We start from the raw sequence: 19,657 nt of genomic DNA on the forward strand, positions 1-19,657 counted from the left end.
TGACAACCCTATTTTTTAGGGTCCAAGAGTCGGTTTTTGCAAGTTCCACTCTCCAGTGGAGTCTGGGAGCCGCGGCTTAGCTCCCTTGTGCTGGCTCCTAACTGAGCAGCTCCGGAGCAGAAAGTGGCTGGGGGACGGGTGGTGGAGGGTCCCAAGCAGGGATGGTCCGGGCTGGGGAGGGTCGGGGTGGAGAGGGTCCTGGGTGGGGAGGGTCCCGGCCTCAGGCGCTGCGCTCCGGACTCCTGCAGTTTCCTGCCTGGGCGCGGCGGTGTCCGCCCCGGCCCGCGGCGCAGCGCAGAGGAGAAAGGCGATAGGAGGCAGCAGCTGGCCTCCCACCACCCTAAAAATAATCCACCCGCCGCGGCCGGCCGACCAGGGAGGAAACCTTGTCATCCCACGGAGTGCTGGAGCTCCTCGGCTTGCTACAGAGCGATCACCAACCTCTTTGAGGAGTCACTGGCTGTAAGCTGTTGGTTTTGATCTAGTATTTCCTCAGTAAAGGCTTTCGCTGTGTCTAGATTCAGGGGACAGGGCCCTCCCTGGCTGGAGAGAAGGTGGGGATCAAGTTTCCAGTCTGATTTACACAACCCTGCTGGCTGGAGCCTAAACCTGCTGGAAGCAGGGAAAGGTGTTACGGATAAATATATAGACTTCCTAGCCATTCCCTTTATTATTCAAGAACCAGCTTCCTATCTACTGAATTTGTTACTCTTTGCTCTTTAGGAGTTCGGTGTACTGGTTTGAAATTTACATCTTCAGACTGTGGGCAGGCGTTTGGAAGGTAGCGCAAGTGGCCGGTAGGGGGACCGCGTACAGGAGCCAAACTCAAGGTATTTATTTATTTATTTATTTATTTATTTATTTTCTGCTTGTTTGCTCCGTGTTGATTACAGTGTCTAAGAAATCTTATCTGTGGAGGGAGTCCCAGCATTGGCTTTCTTGTGTCACAGAACGTCACAGTCCCTTAAGGGTAAATGGACAGACTAAGACCAAAGAACTCAATCAAGCCAGTGGTCATTTTTGCTGGGGAATTTCCTACTTGGATCTGTACAGAACCAGCCAGACAGCTAGCTAGACTCTTTTTGTGAGGTCTCCACTGAAGTAATTGCGGTATTTGCTTTTGTAAATAGTGGGTGTCCTGAGAGTGTCATGGGTAACAGTGAAGCCTTAGGAGCCTTCAAAGGGCTTACTAAGTGCTGAGAAACTCAGGGGTGAATTGTTTCACGTGTAAGAAGGAACGCTTTCCTGTGCATGTTTGCTTTAGAGGCTCCCAGAGCCTGAGGTTGGCTGGAACTCGCAACCGGCCACAACTGACATTTTCGGCTGGGTGGGCAGCTAGGTGGCTGCTTCTCACTCACTCATAGTCTGCACTGGGAGGAGGAGGCTGGCAAAAGTAACTGGTGTCCCTGATAAGTTTTAATATTTTAGCATTCTTTTGGAATTGAATCAGTCAGCCTTTGTTCTTCTCCTGGAGAAGAGTAGAGTTGATAGATGAATTATTAGAGTCGTGATCTAAACTAAACTAAAGCCCAGGGGCTGTGGAACTTCACCTAGTGCGCGTCCAGAGCTAAGTAAGCACATTGAGTGGCTGCTCTCTCGAGGAAACAAGAAGTTAGGCCATGAAGAAATCCTCTCCCCTGCTTTCCTGCTCTGCAAGCCATCCCATAGTCAAAGTTTCACTTTTGATCTTTGTTTTAAGGTTTGTTCCTTCCAATTCCCCAACCCTGATGACTATTATAAACACTTGACTGTCTTTCAGAGATGACGTGTGTTTGAAGAAAGGTGTTCTGTTTCCCCTTCTGATTTTCTGCCTTCTTGTTCTCCTTCTGGGCAGAACTGAGTCTAAACAGATCCAGGGAGGGGAGGGACACTAGCAATAGATGACACTTTAGCCCTCAAGAGCATCAGTGTATGGCCTTCCTCAAATGCTCACAACAGCCTGAGTTCTGGAAGGGAATCCAGACACTGTTTGGAAACTTAAGGATTTATAAGAAGGCTGGTGTAGCTTGGTTTGTAGAGTGAATGTCTATCATCATCAGGTTCTGGGTTGGAATCCTAGAACAACACACAAAGGTGTTCTACCACACAAGTGCACACACACACACACACACACACACACACACACACACGCACTAACGCACACATGCACACACACAGCATCCTGATTCAGTGTCTTTGATGGACACAGAAACTAATATATCTGCAACAAATTTCCTCTTTCCCTCCTCTTGGTTTGTAGTGTAGCTGGTAGAACCTGCTTCCTGGACAGCTGGCTTAGAGAAGGAATCTAACTGTTGAGGGGAGTGAGTAGAGGAGATGTCAGAAGGAAACCTGGAGACCTGTGTAAGAAGCTCAGGGATCATATCAGAGGAAATAAAATCTTCTAGACCTTTCTGTGTAATGTGAACTGGAGGGCTAGGGATGGAGCATGTTGGTCAGTGGTAGAGCATGTGCCCAGCATGTTCAATGCCCTGGGTTTGGTCTCCTGCACTGCATAAACAAACAGGTAAACAAACCAATGACTCAGTTTCATTTTACCATTTCTACTAAACAAGGAAATAGTCTTAAAAATCTCATTGATAGCTATTATCTTTTAGATTGTTTTTCTATCTGTATCAAAATACATCTACTAATATACATATGTGAATGTTTAGCTTCCATTTTGTCATTATTTGAAAATTTTCAATTCTTTTTCCCGTGTGAGTTTTTTTTATAGTGTGTAATGATTTACCAAATATATGGCTGAATTTTGAATTTGTTTTTAAAATATAATTTTTTAAAAGATCTCAACTAGAGAGACTACCAGTGACTTATCCATAAAAGGATTTATCAGAAATAATATATGTGAGGGATTATATACAAACATTTGGACTATAATCATACAAACTTTCCAACTAGTTACCTATATCATATTCATGTAATGATTTTTAAAACCCCTGAGGGAAATTTGATTTTCGCAACAGTTTATCTACTATTATCAGTTTTCTCTGTGTCCCATTATTTGTCTTGTTTTTAGGAAAAATATCAGGTCTGTTACTAAATTAATTACCAATGAAAAGGAAAACAAGAAATGTACTGTTAGTTAATAAAATATTAATTTTTAATATCCTAACTCAGAATCCAACATTAATATATAAATAAGTCTGCTGAGGTTAAACTCTTAAACTGCTGTTTGTTTTAAGATGAATAGTTGAGATTAGTTTTGTAGAAAAATGGGTGGGGAGCTCAATGCCAGAGCAGAAAAGCACAGGTTATAAATCTGACGTGTGGGTGTGGATCCCAACTTGTCTACTGGTTGACAAACAACTGGACTTATCCGAAGCTCAGTATGGTCTGCTGTAAAACACTCCCAACATCATTTTCATTACATGCTTGTTTTGAGGACTTCAGATAACACCTGGGCAACACCAAGAGCTAAGTAGTTGCTATTTAAATAGTAGGTACCATATAAAGGGTTTCAGAGTGCTGAAAGAATATTTGGGGTCCTAAGGACTTACTTTGACGGAGCAGGCTCTGCTGTCTTCCATGTAGCAAAGAGAAAGGTCTTCTGTTTCAAATCAAAGCCAGAGTGTATCCTCTGCTCACACTCACACGGGGTGGAAGCTGAAGTCCTCGCAATGGCTGGCACGAAGCCGTTTCCTTCCCATCTGCACCTGCTTTCATTGCACTGGGGCACTGATGTCCAGCTCAGCAGCTAGCCTTTGTCTCAACTTGGGCAGAGTGCCTTGAATTTATGAATATACCTAGTGGTGTTTTCACAACAGCCAGAAGTCTAAATGCGCCAAATGTCTATCAACCAATGCGAAGATAAATGAAATGTGATAGAGCCTGTACCATAGAAAGTTATTCAACTTGGTGGCTTAGAACACTGTTGAGAAATTACATAAGGTTGGTGAGATGATTCAGTGGTAAAGCCACTGGCTGCTAAGACTAATGACCTGAGTTTGAACATATAACCCAGATGGTGGAAGGAGAGAACTCCGGCAAGTTGTCCTCTGACTCCTACATGCTTACTGTAGCACACACACACACACACACACACACACACACACACACACACACACACACACACTCACTCAGTGTAAAAATAAAAAATTAAGGGAGAGAAAATATGTTACTTCTTCCTTAAGGAGGGAGGATGAGAAAATGGGAGCAGGTAGATTAAAGGATACTAAATTCCTTTGGGGATGATGAACATTTCTAAAATTAGTTTGGTGCCAGCTCCACAGCTCTGTGACTATAATAAAGCCATTGGATCACACATACCCAAGAAGATGTCTGACTCTGAAACCTGAGGAATTTCCTTAACTTAAAGTTATCATTTTAGGAAAGAAAGTTTAATGCTAAGATGATCTTTTCTCCATTTTAGGCTAATCAAATAAGAAGAAATGAGTCTCTCTTTTTGTGGGAACAACATCTCCTCATATAACATCTATTATGGTGTTCTCCAAAACCCCTGCTTTGTGGATGCACTCAACCTGGTCCCTCATGTCTTCCTATTGTTTATCACCTTCCCAATATTGTTCATTGGTGAGTCATCAGATGTCCTGTGTTACAGCACCTCATATTTCTGCCTCACTGATGGCTGAGGTTCTGGGTAATGCTGTGTTAAGTTCTCCTCCTCAGAAGCAGCTGTGTGAGTTTGTGAGGACAGTGTGATGCTGTTCTGTGTGTTTCAATTGTATGCACTCGCTGTAGAACTTTCCACAGGTACATGCCAACTGTGCTGCTGCAGTTCTTTAAAAAGGAGCAAGAAGATAATTCTGTGAGGCAGAACTGAAGTGTTTCTGGACTGCTTGCTTCATGCTGTGAGACAGGATAGACACTGGACAAGACAGAGCTCTTCCCTCCTGTGCAGACCACAGGAGCAGATGAACCATGACAGCTCTATCTTGTGAGCCCCTTTGCAAAATCAGGGCAAATCACCCCGAGCATTCACCTGCCAGAGCAGCTGACTCCTGGGGGGACAGGAAGGGAGGACTGCAGAATGACATGTCCGGCCTTGAAAGAAGGAGACTGGTAGGTTGTGTCTTAGGGAGAAAGAATTCGTATGAAAAACACTTGGAAGGTTAGTTAGATGTAGTAGTTAATACCTGTAATTCCAGCACCTGGGAGGCTAAGGCAGGAGGATTGCCATGAGTTCTAGACCAGGGTGGGCTATATAGTGATACTGACTCAGGAAACAAACAAAAAAGCTTGTAAATATACTTTATTTAACCACTTGCACATGCACACAGTCAATTGTTTAGGGCAATTATATATAATTTTTTGAACTTCCTGTGAACGGCCAAAAGAGTTCATTTCACTATCTTGTTTTGTTTTTATTTTCTTTGAGAAAAGTTTCTGCTACATAGCTCAGACATCTGGAACTTGATACACAGCCAGTCTGCCCTGGATTGTGCAATCTTCTTGCCTTAGTCTCCTGAGTGATGTGGAGGTTTCAGGTATCACAGCCACAATGGGAAAAAATAGATCCTTTAACTCACAAAACATTAAACCATTTTTATGTGTAAAATGATTAAGATTAATATAAGACTAAGCGTCTTGACAAAAGCAAGGGGAGAAAAAGCTTATTTGGCTAACAATTTTAAGATAGAATTCATCATTGTAGAGAAGTCAAGACAGTCAGAGCCATCTCTAGACAGGTGGACTTGGGCTGTATAAGAAAGGTAGCTGAGCAGGCCAGGGCACCAAGCCAGTGAATGGCATTCCTCCAAGGCTTCTGCTTCAAGATTCTACCTTGAGTTTCTGTCTAGGCTTCCCATGATGATGGACTCTAACTTACAAGCTGAAATAAGTCCTTTACCCCCAGGTTGCTTTTGGTCATAGTGTTTATCACAACAACAGAGAAGCAAACTTACATAGGTATCATGGGTTAACATTCCAACAGAGATTATTTGTCAGCTGGTATTCAGACAGGCAGTACAACTCTCGGTACATTGGTAATTATGTTAAATCAATGTATGGACACTGAATATTCTAGGACCAGAGGGTAGAAATACTACTCACTTTTTCTGTAGCACTATCTAAAAGCATTACTTTTTTTTATTTATTTTTTTAATTATACTCATGATATTCATTACTTACACTCATAATATTAATCACATTTGTGGTATTCATAGATTACATTCGTAGTATTCATTCAATTATATATATATTTAATTTTAAATGTCGAATGTCATTTCTTGAAGGGGGTAGGAGGTCTTAAATACAGGTTTACAGCACAATGGGAGGACCCCGGAGGGCAGAGGTTTGCTACTGATGCTTTACAATCTTGCATCTAAGCTGTTAACACCCATTATTCAGGATACACAGACAAGGAACTTCCCTTAAGCATTCAGGAGGGTGGAACCTGGCAGGGAATGAGCATAGGGAGGATATCAAGGTCAAGGTCTGCAAGCAAGGCAACAGTTACCCAAAACGGGGGCCAGGGACCTGCAGGTCCCCCTTTTTATTAAAAAATGAGCTTCTGACTTGGGTTGCGTGGGACATCAGCAGGTCACCTTACCCGTCATGGAAACGACTGCCCAGGCCACACAGGCGCTCTGTCTTAGGTTGATGAGTGCCCCCCAGGAATTACCCGTCTCTGAATACTCATTATCATACCAGCTCAATCGTGTGTGAGCTGCAGAGTTAACTGCTGCCAAAGATCTCAAAGTGGCACTGGGCTTGCAATCTGTGTGTTTGATACAGAAAAGACCAACAGAGGTCCTATCTCACCCATAGCCAGTAGGCTAAAGGCAACTGAGCCATTCCCTTCCTTAACAAGCCATACTGTACATTGGAGTCCTTGTAAGATAGTATCCCAAAGGCAACTGGAACTTGAGTTTATAAATTTATAATTTTCAAAGCCAATCGAGATGTATATAACTACTGAATTAAATTTATCATGCCCAATAGAATGAAAGATTAACTAACTGTGGTAGCTACTTTTGTTGCCAGGGTCTCCACTGTGCTAGCTGTAGTAAGCAATTATGAAATGGTAATCCCAGAAACAGTAGCAGTGGTGTGCACCATTGTTATAACAGTAACAGTGGTAGCAGCAATGTCAAATTCTCTTCTGGATTGTGTGGACATCCACTGACATGGACACAACTCTAGTAACACCAACCGCCAAGGCCCGTTTTTCTTAATCCCACCATGGCTTTAGCTGGCAACTCTTCTGGAGAATCCAATCTCGTGGCTACAGTTCCTAGGCTTACATTAATGCTTGCCAAAGCTGGCCATATTGGGCCCTCAATCTCCATTGGCATCAGAAGGGTAGATTTTTTTTTTCATGAAGACCCATTAGGTCTCTGTCATGTTAGGCTTCAGCAGCAGCCACAGGGCACGTTCAGTGCTCAGGAATCCAAAGAGGAACCTCATTGTCCTGAGGAAAGACATAAACCAAACTCCAGGGCCACACCAACACTAGATTGGGTCTTCTCCACGTGCTAGTAGAAAGATTTTTCCATTGCTCCAGAGGGTGATTTGCAACAGGAGCCCTCCAGTGCTTATCTGCATCAGATCCTCCAGCAGGATCCACCAGTAAAAAAAATTTAAAATATATAAAACAAAGGAAAGAATAGAATGTGGAGAGAAATGATGAGTCCCTAGTTCTCCCTTTTTTAAACTTTAGTAAAATGTTTGTTTGTTTAATATTTCAATTTTCTTTTTTATTTTTATTGTTTAAAATTAATTAATTTATTTTTCTATTATCAGCTTGATAGAGTATGTATTCTTATCTTAATAGTGAGATGTTTCATTGAGGCTTGCTCAGTAATTGAGTAAAACCGAAATTTATTATAAGCCACAGTCGTTCTAGGGACCTCCATGCTATATATATAGCCTCCATGGTTCTTTGGGTTGTAGTCTGATTGTTCCTTATTTTATATCTAGAATCCACTTATGAGTGAGTACATACCATGACTGTCTTTCTGGGTTTGGGTTACCTCACTCAGGATGATTTTTTCTAGTTCCATCCATTTGCCTGTAAATTTCATGCTTTCATTGTTTTTCTCTGCTGAGTAGTACTCCATTGTGTATATGTACCACAATTTTTTCATCCATTCTTCCATTGACGGGCATCTAGGTTGTTTCCAGGTTCTGTCTATTACAAATAGTGCTGCTATGAACATACATACATACATAGCTGAGCATGTATGAATCAGCATTCCTTGGCTATATGCCCAAGAGTAGTATGGCTGGGTCTTGAGGTAGTTCCATTCCTAATTTTCTGAGAAACCTCCATACTGATTTCCACAGTGGTTGTACAAGCTTGCATTCCCACCAACAGTGGAGGAGTATAAAGGGTGATGTTTCTCTGACTTCTTTCTCAGCTCTTTTATCATTTGTGGATAGGGGGGCTACTGATTTTTTTGAGTTGATCTTGTATCCTGCCACTTTACTGAAGGAGTTTATCAGCTGTAGGAGTTCCCTGGTAGAGTTTTTGGGGTCACTTATGTATACTATCATATCATCTGCAAATAGTGAAAACTTTGACTTCTTCCTTGCCAATTTGTATCCCTTTGATCTCCTTTTGTTGTCTTATTGCTCTAGCTAGAACTTCTAGTACTATATTGAATAAATATGGGGAGAGTGGACAGCCTTGTCTTGTTCCTGAATTTAGTGGTATCGCTTTGAATTTCTCTCCATTTAATTTGATGTTTGCTGTTGGCTTGCTATAAACTGCCTTTATTATGTTTAGGAATGTTCCTTGTATTCCTGATCTTTCTAAGACCTTTATCATGAAGGGGTGTTAGATTTTGTCAAAGGCTTTTTCAGCATCTAAGGAGATGATTATGTGTTTTTTTTCTTTCAGTTTGTTTATATGGTGTATTACATTGACAGATTTTCATATGTTGAACCATCCTTGCATCCCTGGGATGAATCCTACTTGGTTGTGATAGGTAATTGTCTTGATGTATTCTTGGATTCGGTTTGCCAATATTTTGTTGAGTATTTTTGCATCAATGTTCATGAGGGAGATTGGTCTGTAGTTCTCTTTCTTTGTTGCATCTTTGTGTGGTTTGGCTATCAGGGTAATTGTAGCCTCATAAAAAGAGTTTGGTAGTGTTCCTTCTGTTTCTATTGTGTGGAACACTTTGAAGAGGATTGGTATTAGTTCTTCTTTGAAAGTCTGGTAGAATTCTGCACTGAAACCATCTGGTCCTGGGCTTTTTTTGGTTGGGAGACTTGATGACTGTTTCTATTTCTTTAGGGGTTATTGGTCTATTTAAATGGTTTATCTGGTCTTGATTTAATTTTGGTATGTGGTATTTATCCAGAAAATTGTCCATTTCTTCCTGGTTTTCCATTTTTGTGGAGTACAGGTTTTTGAAGTATGATCTGATGATTCTCTGGATTTCCTCGTTGTCTGTTGTTATGTCTCCCTTTTCATTTCTGATTTTGTTAATTTGGGTGCTCTCTCTTTGCCTTTTGGTTAATTTGGCTAGGGGTTTGTGTATCTTGTTGATTTTTTCAAAGAACCAACTCTTTGTTTCATTGATTTTTGTATTGTTCTTTTGTTTCTGTTTTGTTGATTTCAGCCCTCAATTTGTTTATTTCCTGGAGTCTATTTCTCCTGGGTGAGTTTGTTTCCTTTTGTTCTAGAGCTTTCAGTTGTGCTGTTAATTCATTGGTATGGGATTGCTGCATCTTCTTTATGTGTGCATTTAGAGCTATGAATTTTCCTCTTAGCATGTCTTTCATAGTGTCTCATAAGTTTGGGTATGTTGTACTTTCATTTTCATTGAATTCGAGGAAATCTTTGATTTCTTTCTATTTCTTCCTTGACCCATTGATGTTTCAGGTGGGCATTATTCAGTTTCCATGAGTTTGTAGGTTTTCTATAATTTTTGTTGTTGTTCACGTCTAACTTTAAGGCATGGTGGTCTGATAAGATACAGGAGGTTATTCCAATTTTTTGTATCTGTTGAGATTTGTTTTGTGGCCAAGCATGTGGTCAATTTTTGAGAAGGTTCCATGGGGTGCTGAGAAGAAGGTATATTCTTTTGTGTTAGGTTGGAATGTTCTGTAGATATCTATTAAGTCCATTTGAGTCATAACATCTGTTAGGTCCTTTATTTCTTTGTTAAGTTTCAGTCTGGTAGATCTGTCTTTTGGTGAGAATGGTGTGTTAAAATCTCCCACTACTAATGTGTGGGGTTTGATGTGCGTTTTAAACTTTAGTAGTGTTTCTTTTATGAATGTGGGTGCTTTTGTATTTGAGGCATAAATGTTTAAAATCGAGACTTCATCTTGGCGGATTTTTCCTGTGATAAATATGTAATGTCCATCTCTTTTGATTGATTTTAGTTTGAAGTCTATTTTATTAGCTATTAGGATAGCTACACAAGCTTGTTTCTTAGGTCCATTTGCTTGGAAAGTCTTTTCCCAGCCCTTTACTCGGAGGTAGTGTCTGTCTTTGAAGTTAAGGTGTGTTTCTTGTATGCAGCAGATGGATGGGTCCTGTTTTCTTACCTATTCTGTTAGTCTGTATCTTTTTATAGGTGAGTTGAGACCATTGATATTGATGGATATTAATGACCAGTGATTGTTAATTCCTGTTATTTTTTGTGGTTGTATTGTGTTATCTTTCTTTGGTGTATGTTGGTGTATGATTATCTATTGCCTGAGTTTTCATGAATGTGTTTAGCTTCTTTGGGCTGGATTTTCCCTTCTAGTGCTTTCTGTAGGGCTGGGTTTGTGGACAGGTATTGATTAAATCTGGTTTTATCCTGGAATATTTTGTTTACTCTGCCTATGGTGATTGAGAGTTTTGCTGGGTATAATAGTCTGGGTTGGCATCCGTGGTCTCTTAGTGTCTGCATAAGATTTGTCCAGGACCTTCTAGCTTTCATAGTCTCTACTGAGAAGTCTGGTATTATTCTGGTAGGTTTGCCTTTATATGTTACTTGGTCTTTTTCCTTTGTGGCTCTTAAAATTTTTTCTTTGTTCTATGTGCTTAGTGTTTTGATTATTATATGGCGAGGGAACTTTTTTATTTTTATTTTTTGGATCCAGCCTATTTGGTGTTCTGTAAGCTTCTTGTATCTTCATAGGTATTTCTTTCTTTAGGTTAGGAAAATTTTCTTCTATGATTTTGTTGAATATATTTTCTGTGCCTTTGAGTTGGTATTCTTCTCCTTCTTCTATCCCTATGATTCTTAGGTTTGGTCTTTTCATGGTGTCCCAAATTTCTTGGACGTTTTGTGTTATGACTTTTTTGTCTTTAGTGTTTTCTTTGACTGACGCATCTATTTTCTCTATTGTGTCTTCAGTGTCAGAGATTCTCTGTTCCATCTCTTGCAATCGGTTGGTTATGCTTGTTTCTGTAGTTCCTGTTCGTTTAGTCGGGATTTCTATTTCCAGCATTCCCTCAGCATGTGTTTTCTTTATTGTCTCAAATTCATTTTTCAGATCTTGGAATGTTTCTTTCATCTGTTTAATTGCTTTTTCTTGGCTTTCTTTGATTTCTTCCCATTTTTGTTCATTTTTTCTTCCATTTCTTTAAGGGAATTTTTATTTCCTTTTTAATGGAGTTTTTTATTTCTTCTTTAAGGGAATTTTTTATTTTTTCTTTAAGGGCCTCTATCATCTTCTTAAAGTCATTTTTAGGATTGATTTCTTCTGCTTCTTCTGCCTTGGTATGTTCAGGTCTTGCAGGTGTAGTATCACTAGGTTCTGATGTTGTCATATAGGTCTTTATGTTGTTGCCTGTATTTTTGCACTGGCGTCTACTCATCTCTTCCTCTGCTCGGTGCAGGCGGTGTCTGTGTCTGAGAGTGCCTCCCTTGTTCTAATTTTTAGTCTTGGTTCACTAGTCATTCTTGGTTAAATTGGTGCTGTTGGGCTGTTTCTTCAGGAGCAGCTGATTTCATTTGGTGATGTATATACTTATGATTCTGGTGATATGGTTTGGTGGCTGGGCGGCACCTTCTTCTATGTTCCCAGGACACGTTTTGTTCATTTGTCAACTCCTCAGCTGATCTTGTTTCTTCAGACTTCAAACTGTAGGGATCTGAATCCTCTCCCAGATGGATTTCAGCTGAGCAGTGTAGTCTCACCAACACCTCCAAGTTGTTGGGTTTCACAGGGTCAGCAGCTGGGCCCTGGGTTGGCCTCAGATGGAGTGTTCAAATTCATTCTGGTTCCATCCCACGGAGATAGCTTCTTCCCTGGGTGTTGGGATTAAAGGTGTCCCTGTTCCAAGCTCTTGATTAAAAGCTTGTTTTCACTAGCTCTTCAGCGGGTAATAGCTCAGTTTCTGGTCTTTATTGCAACTGTGTTTCGGCCTCTGCCTGCTGGGCCTACCTGCCTCTGCCGACCACCGCCGGGCCTACCTGCCTCTGCAGGCCGCTGCCGCCACCAGGCCTACCTGCCTCTGTGGGCCACTGCCGGGCCTGTCTAAGCATTACTATTTTAATGCAGGTCCTTGTTAATAATTCATATCTTGACATGCAATTAGCCCATGACATCCCCCTTTAATGTCATCACAGTTTCTGACTACTAGGGTGTTTAAATAGAAGGACTGATGAAATGTTCATTTATGACATTGGCCACTGAGCCAAATTGGAATGAGAGAAGAACCACATCCTAGGGAAATTATAACATCATAGGGAGAGACAGAGCTTGCCTACTAGATGTGAAAGCATAAACCACAGGAGAATGTATAAGTAAAGCTCACTTTTTACTTGGGAATTACATTTGGAAGCACTAAGATGTGAGTCTGTTTTCTTTACATGGGTACTGCTACAGTTTCTTTTGTCTACATAGAACTTCTTTCTTGCAATATTTCTAACACAAATCCTCATTCATTTTTTAAGTCCATTGCTTACTTCTGTAGTCTAAATCTAGAAAGAAAGAGGAGGGCAAAAAATGCGAGCTGGATTCTCGTCTAGTGTATCATAAAATTCAGTGATGATACTCTCTCTACCTCCAGTTTAGGGAGGGAAACCTTAAAATTTGACCAAGAAGTAACTACTGTTTGTTTCTTCTGTTGTGAGCTTAGGGTGAACCAGTGGTGTTCTCAATCCTTCTAAAGGATTGTGTGAATGGCTGAATATTTTTATTTTATTTTAAAATGTGTGTGTGTGTGTGTGTGTGTGTGTGTGTGTGTGTGTGTGTGTGTGTGTAGACTTATGTGCATACAGATGCCCATGGTGGCCAAAAGATCTGCTGGAGCTAGTGTTATAGGCATTTGTGAGCTGCTTGTCTCGGGTGCTGGGAACCACACTCCGGTCCTCTGCAACGTCAGTATGCATTGCGCTCTTAACTGCTGAACCATCTCTACAGGCCCCAATTGCAGTTTTCTTTGAGAAAAGCATAGTATGCCTGTTGATCAGTGCTGGCCCAGCTATAGATGCTGATTTTTCTCATATGATGGGTCAGATTCAGGGTCAGAGAGGTAGCTCATTGTATTATTGTGCAAGCCTGAGGACCTGAGTTTGAATCCCCAGCACCCACATAAAAAATATGCTCTATTACATATCTATAATCCAGCCACTCCTATGTCAAGATGGGAAGGGGAGATAGGAAAATCCCCAGAAGCTCACAGGTCAACTGTGACCAATAAGAGACCTTGTCTCAAACAAGTGGGGACTTCCACCTGTACATCATGACACACATGTGCTCACACTCCCACTCATGTGGACACACACACAAATATGCATGTGATTCCGAATTGACTCAGCTAACAGGTCCCCTATTGTACCACCCAAAATGTGGTTTTTTGTTAGTCCCCTGAAGGTCTCATGTGTTAAAAGACTACAAATGCTGATTTTCTTTTGATATTGTAATTATTCATTTGTCTTGTTGGGTGAATCAGAAGTTGTAAGTGCATCAGTTATGATCATGCTGTTCTCAGAGGTGGAGAGTCATTTCTGAACAATGTAGCATGTGTTCATGTGTGAGCCTCCACGGTGTTGTAAATCTAACTTAAATAGTTGCTTTTAACAGGATGAAAATAGATCAGAGTTTCCATTGCTGTGAGGCACTCAGGGTTCAAGAATTTCCCCAAAGCATGTGGCATTCAATAATGTAAATTATACTCCTGGTTATTGTGACCCTTTTGTTAATCACGTTTTTGGCCCCCTTCTCTTTCAGGATGGGGAAGCCAAAGCTCAAAAGTGCAAATTCATCACAACACATGGCTTCATTTTCCCGGACATAATCTGAGATGGATTCTGACGTTTGCGCTCCTCTTTGTCCACGTCTGTGAAATAGCAGAAGGCATTGTCTCAGACTCGTAAGTGACCCAACTCGTCCATACCTTGCTGTATATGAGCAGGCACATGGACGTAGTCAGAGCACACCGTCAGGCTTCGTTGGGGAAGGGGATCAGATCGTGACTTATTAGCCATAATAACTGCCACCCACTCTATAGGATAACCACATGGGGTTTGTTTTTGTTTTGTGTGTGTATATATGATGTATGTGTGTTCACATGTGTGAATGGGGTGTGCATGTGGAAGGTCAGGGGACAACCTCTGGTGTCGGTCCTCACTCTCTGCCTGTTTGACATGTGATTCCATTGCCATTGGCCATGCCAGGCTAGCTGGCCCATGAGCTGTCTCTGATTCACATGTCTCCTTAGGATCACTGGGGTTGCAGATGCATGCTACCCTGCCTGGCATTTTACATGGGTTCTGAACTCAGGTTCACACTTGCACAGTAAACACTTTACCTGCTGAACTTTCTCTCTGGTCCCTCTGTGTTTTACCTTCATTGTTGTCTAGCTACATAATTTCTCTGATGGATAATTTCAGAAATTGTGACTGGTGCTCAGTCATGTGCTTTCATATTTCTTTGTTCTCTTATCCAGAAAGTTCTGTCCTTTGAAACATTTTGATGTGTACTTTATCTTTAAAAATAGGTATATACATATCATCTATACTGATGTTAAATATCTGTATCTCTTTCTATGTCTTGATAGTAATTGAGTATAGCTCTAATATCTATGTATTTATATTTTAACATAGCAACAACTCTCAGATGCTCTCATTTATTTTGTAAAGGAACAGAAATATGCAAAGTAGACATTAAGAGAAGCTAAGAGCCATCAAGACAAAGAGACTGAAGTAAAGGATGGGAGAACTTTAATATCAGATTTGCATGAAGTCATATTTCTAGTATAATTTTGTCCTTCTTATAAAAGCAGGTTATATTAGGAAATAAAATACAATGAATTTTACTTCTAAATATAAATATAGTTGGTGAAAAATATTTCTCTCACATAGTAACAGAATAAGCTCAAGCAATAGGTAATGCCCTGGCCACGGTATACCTTTCATTCAAACATTGATTTGGAGACAGGCATGATGGCACACACCTTTAATCCCAGCACTAGGGAAGCAGAGGCAGGCAGATCTCTGACTGAGGTACGTAGTGAGTTCCAGGTTAGCTGGGGCTATACAGTAAGACCTTGTCTAAAAAATAATATTAGAAGCCTTTCAAGTTTTTAGAAAGAAAACTCAAAAACTATTTTCCTCTCATTTCCTAGGAACTCCTTTGTGACTTCCTTGTTTACCTGTTGCAATTAGCAAGGACTGAAACTTCCGTCATGGAGACAGCTCTCCCATAATGCTTCATGGTGGCTCCTTGCAGATGTGCACTTGTCTGAATTTCTGATAAAAGGGGGAAATCAGAGATTCTAATATGTGTCCTTATTTAAAACAATTGGAGATTTCTTTTGCTCTTGACTTATCGATAACTTTTAGAACTCTTTGGTGTGTTTGTACAAACACCGCCAATGCTGTCTTTAATACTTTCTTTTGCCTCTGAACCATGTAGTGTGACATTGTATGTTCCTATGCACATATATGAATAGAGACCAGCCCAATATTTCTTAGAACCTTGATGTGTTATCAGGGAGTACTCTTCTCTTCCAGTTTCATGACTGATGTGTGGCATGAGAGATGGAAAGCAGGCTGAGTGAATAATGAGCGCCCTGTGGGAATGGTGGAAATGTGTTGGTAATGGTGATCGTATCAGGAGTTGGTCTTAAAACCAAACCGGCAGATAGAACCAATATCACCCTGTTCTTGTGCACTGTCTCCCATTTAGACTTATCCCTACTTTTTACCCAGGCTTCTTACCATGACTTCTTAAACACGAAGTTTGCCTCCTTCTCTCTGACCTACCCTTAAAACTGCTTCTACAAGAGGCCCAATGAGCATGCCCCACACAGCCATGGCCATATTATTATATTTTCATTGCTGATATTCTTTCTTTCTGTCCTTTGTGTGTGTGGTATGTGTATGTGTGTGAATTTGTATTAGCATATGTATGGAAGCTCACGTGTGAGCCAGTGCATGTATGTGTGGGCCTGAAGTTGATAACAGGTTTCTTACTCCATCACTTGTCATCATTTGTACTAAGGCAAGGTCTCTTACTGCACTCTGAGCTTGTTAGAATGACTAGTCAGCTGGCTTCTGGGATTACAGGAGGGCCACGATGCCATGCCCACCTGGGTTCTGGGGACCTCAACTTCAGTCCTCACACTTGCACAGCAAGCCCTTATCCATCTCCTCAGACTCACTTTCAGTACAGGGAAGTGGTGCTGAGATTTGCATAATATTCAAGTCAATTGTCCATCATTAGGTCCCTGCATATCCTCCTAGAGCTTGCTTCCTTTCTCTTCTGTCCTTATAACACCTCAGTCACACAACTGTCTGCCCAGGAGAGGAACTGTCATTTAACTCTGTCGTCGTGGCCTTTGTACATTCATACTGGTCCACTGTAGTCTAACTCTACGGCCATTGCCTTCACCATTCACACTGGTCCACTGTAGTCTGACTCTATGGCTATTACCTTCACAATTCACACTGGTCCACTGTAGTCTAACTCTATGGCCATTGCCTTCACAATTCACACTGGTCCACTGAAGTCTGACTCTATGGCCATTGCCTTCACAATTCACACTGGTCCACTGCAGTCTGACTCTATGGCCGTTGCCTTCACAATTCACACTGGTCTGCTGTAGTCTGACTCTATGGCCGTTGCCTTCACAATTCACACTGGTCCTCTGTAGTCTGACTCTATGGCCGTTGCTTTCACAATTCACATTGGTCCACTGTAGTCTGACTCTACAGCCATTGCCTTCACAATTCACACTGGTCCACTGCAGTCTGACTCTACAGCCGTTGCCTTCACAATTCACACTGGTCCACTGAAGTCTGACTCTACAGCCATTGCCTTCACAATTCACACTGGTCCACTGTAGTCTAACTCTACAGCCATTGCCTTCACAATTCACACTGGTCCGCTGTAGTCTGACTCTACAGCCATTGCCTTCACAGTTCACACTGGTCCGCTGTAGTCTGACTCCATGGCCGTTGCCTTCACAATTCACAATGATCCACTCTTGCCCAATCTTGCAACTGACCTTTTCCAAATGCCCTATTTCCTCCATGTCATTGCTGTGAGGATTTGACTGAGACCTTCACTGTGTCGCCTGCCTGTTGTCAATCATTTCCTAGTGGCCTCTCCCTCTGCTTCTTCCCTCCCCCAGAACCCCCAGAACACCTACCAATACAGCACAGAATAAATCTGTCTAAAATACAAATGTGACCAAGCACTAACTATTAAGCTCTTCCAGTTTTCTTCAGAGAGATTCCTACCCATTACATGGTGTGCAAAGCCTTTTGGGATATAACCTGTACTAAGCTTTCTGGTTCAGCATTAAACTATTTATAATTTTAAATATATTATGTGGTTTCAAGCTTCGGTATATCTCCACATTCTGTGCCCTGTTTACCACTTTCCTGACTGGGTCATTGATTTTGTTTTATTTTATTTTTATTGGCATGTATTCTTTGCCTTCAGTACTGTGTTTCATATAGACAATTTCTTCAAATGCATTACGTGCTCTGATCTTATCCCTCTGTCCATGCCTTCCCTATGATCTCCCTGCTCCTTTCTCCCTCCACTCACCCCTCCCTTTCCCTAACCTCCCTTCTGCTTCCATGGCATATATTTTTTCCCTATATTTGAACTAGCCACTCTTTCAGCTCATTGTTTTTACTGCTTTGATTATTAAATTATTTCTGCAGGTCTCCTTTGACACATAATTTATATATCACTGTATATATCCACACGTACACACTCAAATAGAATGGTGGTGATATGTGTTTTGTTGTAAGCACTTGAAGATATTGTTTCATTGTATTTAATCCATGCTTTGTGTTAGGATAAATGCTTTCAGCCCAATTATGTCACACAGGAATGATGTATTTACTCACATGTTTTCTAAGCAACTACTATGGCAGTCTGGCTTTTAAACATAGCTGTGTAAGTTCTCATGTGAAGACTGCAAACACAATGAAGAACTCTCTAGGACTGTTTGCCTTAGACATCAACACTGTTTTGCTCTCTCTAGGCGGCGGGAGTCCAGGCATCTCCACCTTTTCATGCCAGCTGTGATGGGATTTGTTGCCACTACAACGTCCATCGTGTATTATCATAATATTGAAACATCAAACTTCCCCAAGTTACTTTTAGGTAAGTATTATCACAGGTTTTATGACCATCCTCCCCCAAAGAGCCATTTGCTTTCTTCTCCACGTGACAAATAAGAAATAGTGAGGGGGCTTGAGAGTAGGAAGCATGGAAAAGAATTCTTATGGAGTCTCCTGTAAATGTGAGGTTGGGGATACATCATGATGTCCTAAGCTGTGACAATTCCATTTTCCCTCCAATAAATGCCCTCTGTGGTGTGTCAGTGTGTGGGGCATGGTGTAGTTTATTTAATGTTTTTGTACTGTTATTGCTTTCTGTGTCTTAAACTCTCTCTTTATCTGATAGGTTTACAGTTTCAATTTTCATTTTCAGAACCAGGATCCATTTAAAATCAACTGTGTATAAGAGGTTATTAGCAGGCCAGGTTCTTCTTAATTTACACACATAGCCATTGGTTCTAAGCAGCTCCCTTTGGTCTACGTTTCCAGATAGGTTATCATAGAGTTGTCCCTGGTTATTGTCCTCAAAGATGTAGACTAGACATGTAGCTACCTCCATTCTGCATGCTGGCTGATTTATTTTCCTTTTTGTCTAACCTGGCTAAGGAATGACCAGTCTGCTGGGATCCTTTAAACAGGCCTTGTTGATGCTCCTGTGTGTGCCCATTTCTCCAGCTGTTCATTTTGTGTTGTGTGCTTCTCCACTCACAGCCCACTGCCTCCTTTCCTTAGATGTTGTTCTCTGTCCTCCTTCCCATAACTTTCAAGGTGGAAACATTGATTTGGGACCTCTCCAAAGTGAATATCTAAAACAATCATCTTTATTCTAAGTTTAGTTTTCTAATTTTTACGTGAAGTAGAATTTTTGTTGTCATTCAGTTAGAATTTTTTCTAGTGTGTACAGGAACTATTCTTTCACATGGGTTATTAGATATGCTTGGTTTAATTTCTAAGCATCTGGAGACATCTAGATAGCTTCCCAAACAGTGAGATGTAGAGGTGACTGTGGTGACTCTGTGCTCGGTGTTTCCAGTCTGGGACATATTCTCCTGAGGTCAAGGAGGATCCCACCAAGCATGGCAAGGACAGTTCAAAGTCAGCTGGTCCACTGCTGACACCACAGTCCCTGTCACACTTGGCTCACTGCTTGTTGAGAGAATTCAGATGGCACATGAAAACTGAGAGGACAAGGTGTGGGCTGCTCTAAGTTGTCAAGTTTC

General features: G+C 41.2%; 1 protein-coding gene across 1 annotated transcript in view; it reads left to right on the forward strand.

The window, feature by feature from the left end:
• Nucleotides 1-244: 244 nt before the first annotated feature.
• The window catches only part of Abcc9 (ATP binding cassette subfamily C member 9), a 123,604-nt gene continuing 104,191 nt past the window's right edge, over nucleotides 245-19,657 (forward strand). The window contains exons 1-5 of the mRNA XM_037204319.1: nucleotides 245-462; nucleotides 724-830; nucleotides 4,370-4,530; nucleotides 14,086-14,227; nucleotides 18,359-18,480. Coding sequence (XP_037060214.1) covers nucleotides 4,389-4,530; nucleotides 14,086-14,227; nucleotides 18,359-18,480 — 406 coding nt within the window. The 5' untranslated portion in view covers nucleotides 245-462; nucleotides 724-830; nucleotides 4,370-4,388. The remainder of the gene's footprint in view (nucleotides 463-723; nucleotides 831-4,369; nucleotides 4,531-14,085; nucleotides 14,228-18,358; nucleotides 18,481-19,657) is intronic.

The sequence above is a fragment of the Peromyscus leucopus genome, chromosome 3, assembly GCF_004664715.2.
Source record: "Peromyscus leucopus breed LL Stock chromosome 3, UCI_PerLeu_2.1, whole genome shotgun sequence".
Lineage (NCBI taxonomy): Eukaryota > Metazoa > Chordata > Mammalia > Rodentia > Cricetidae > Peromyscus > Peromyscus leucopus.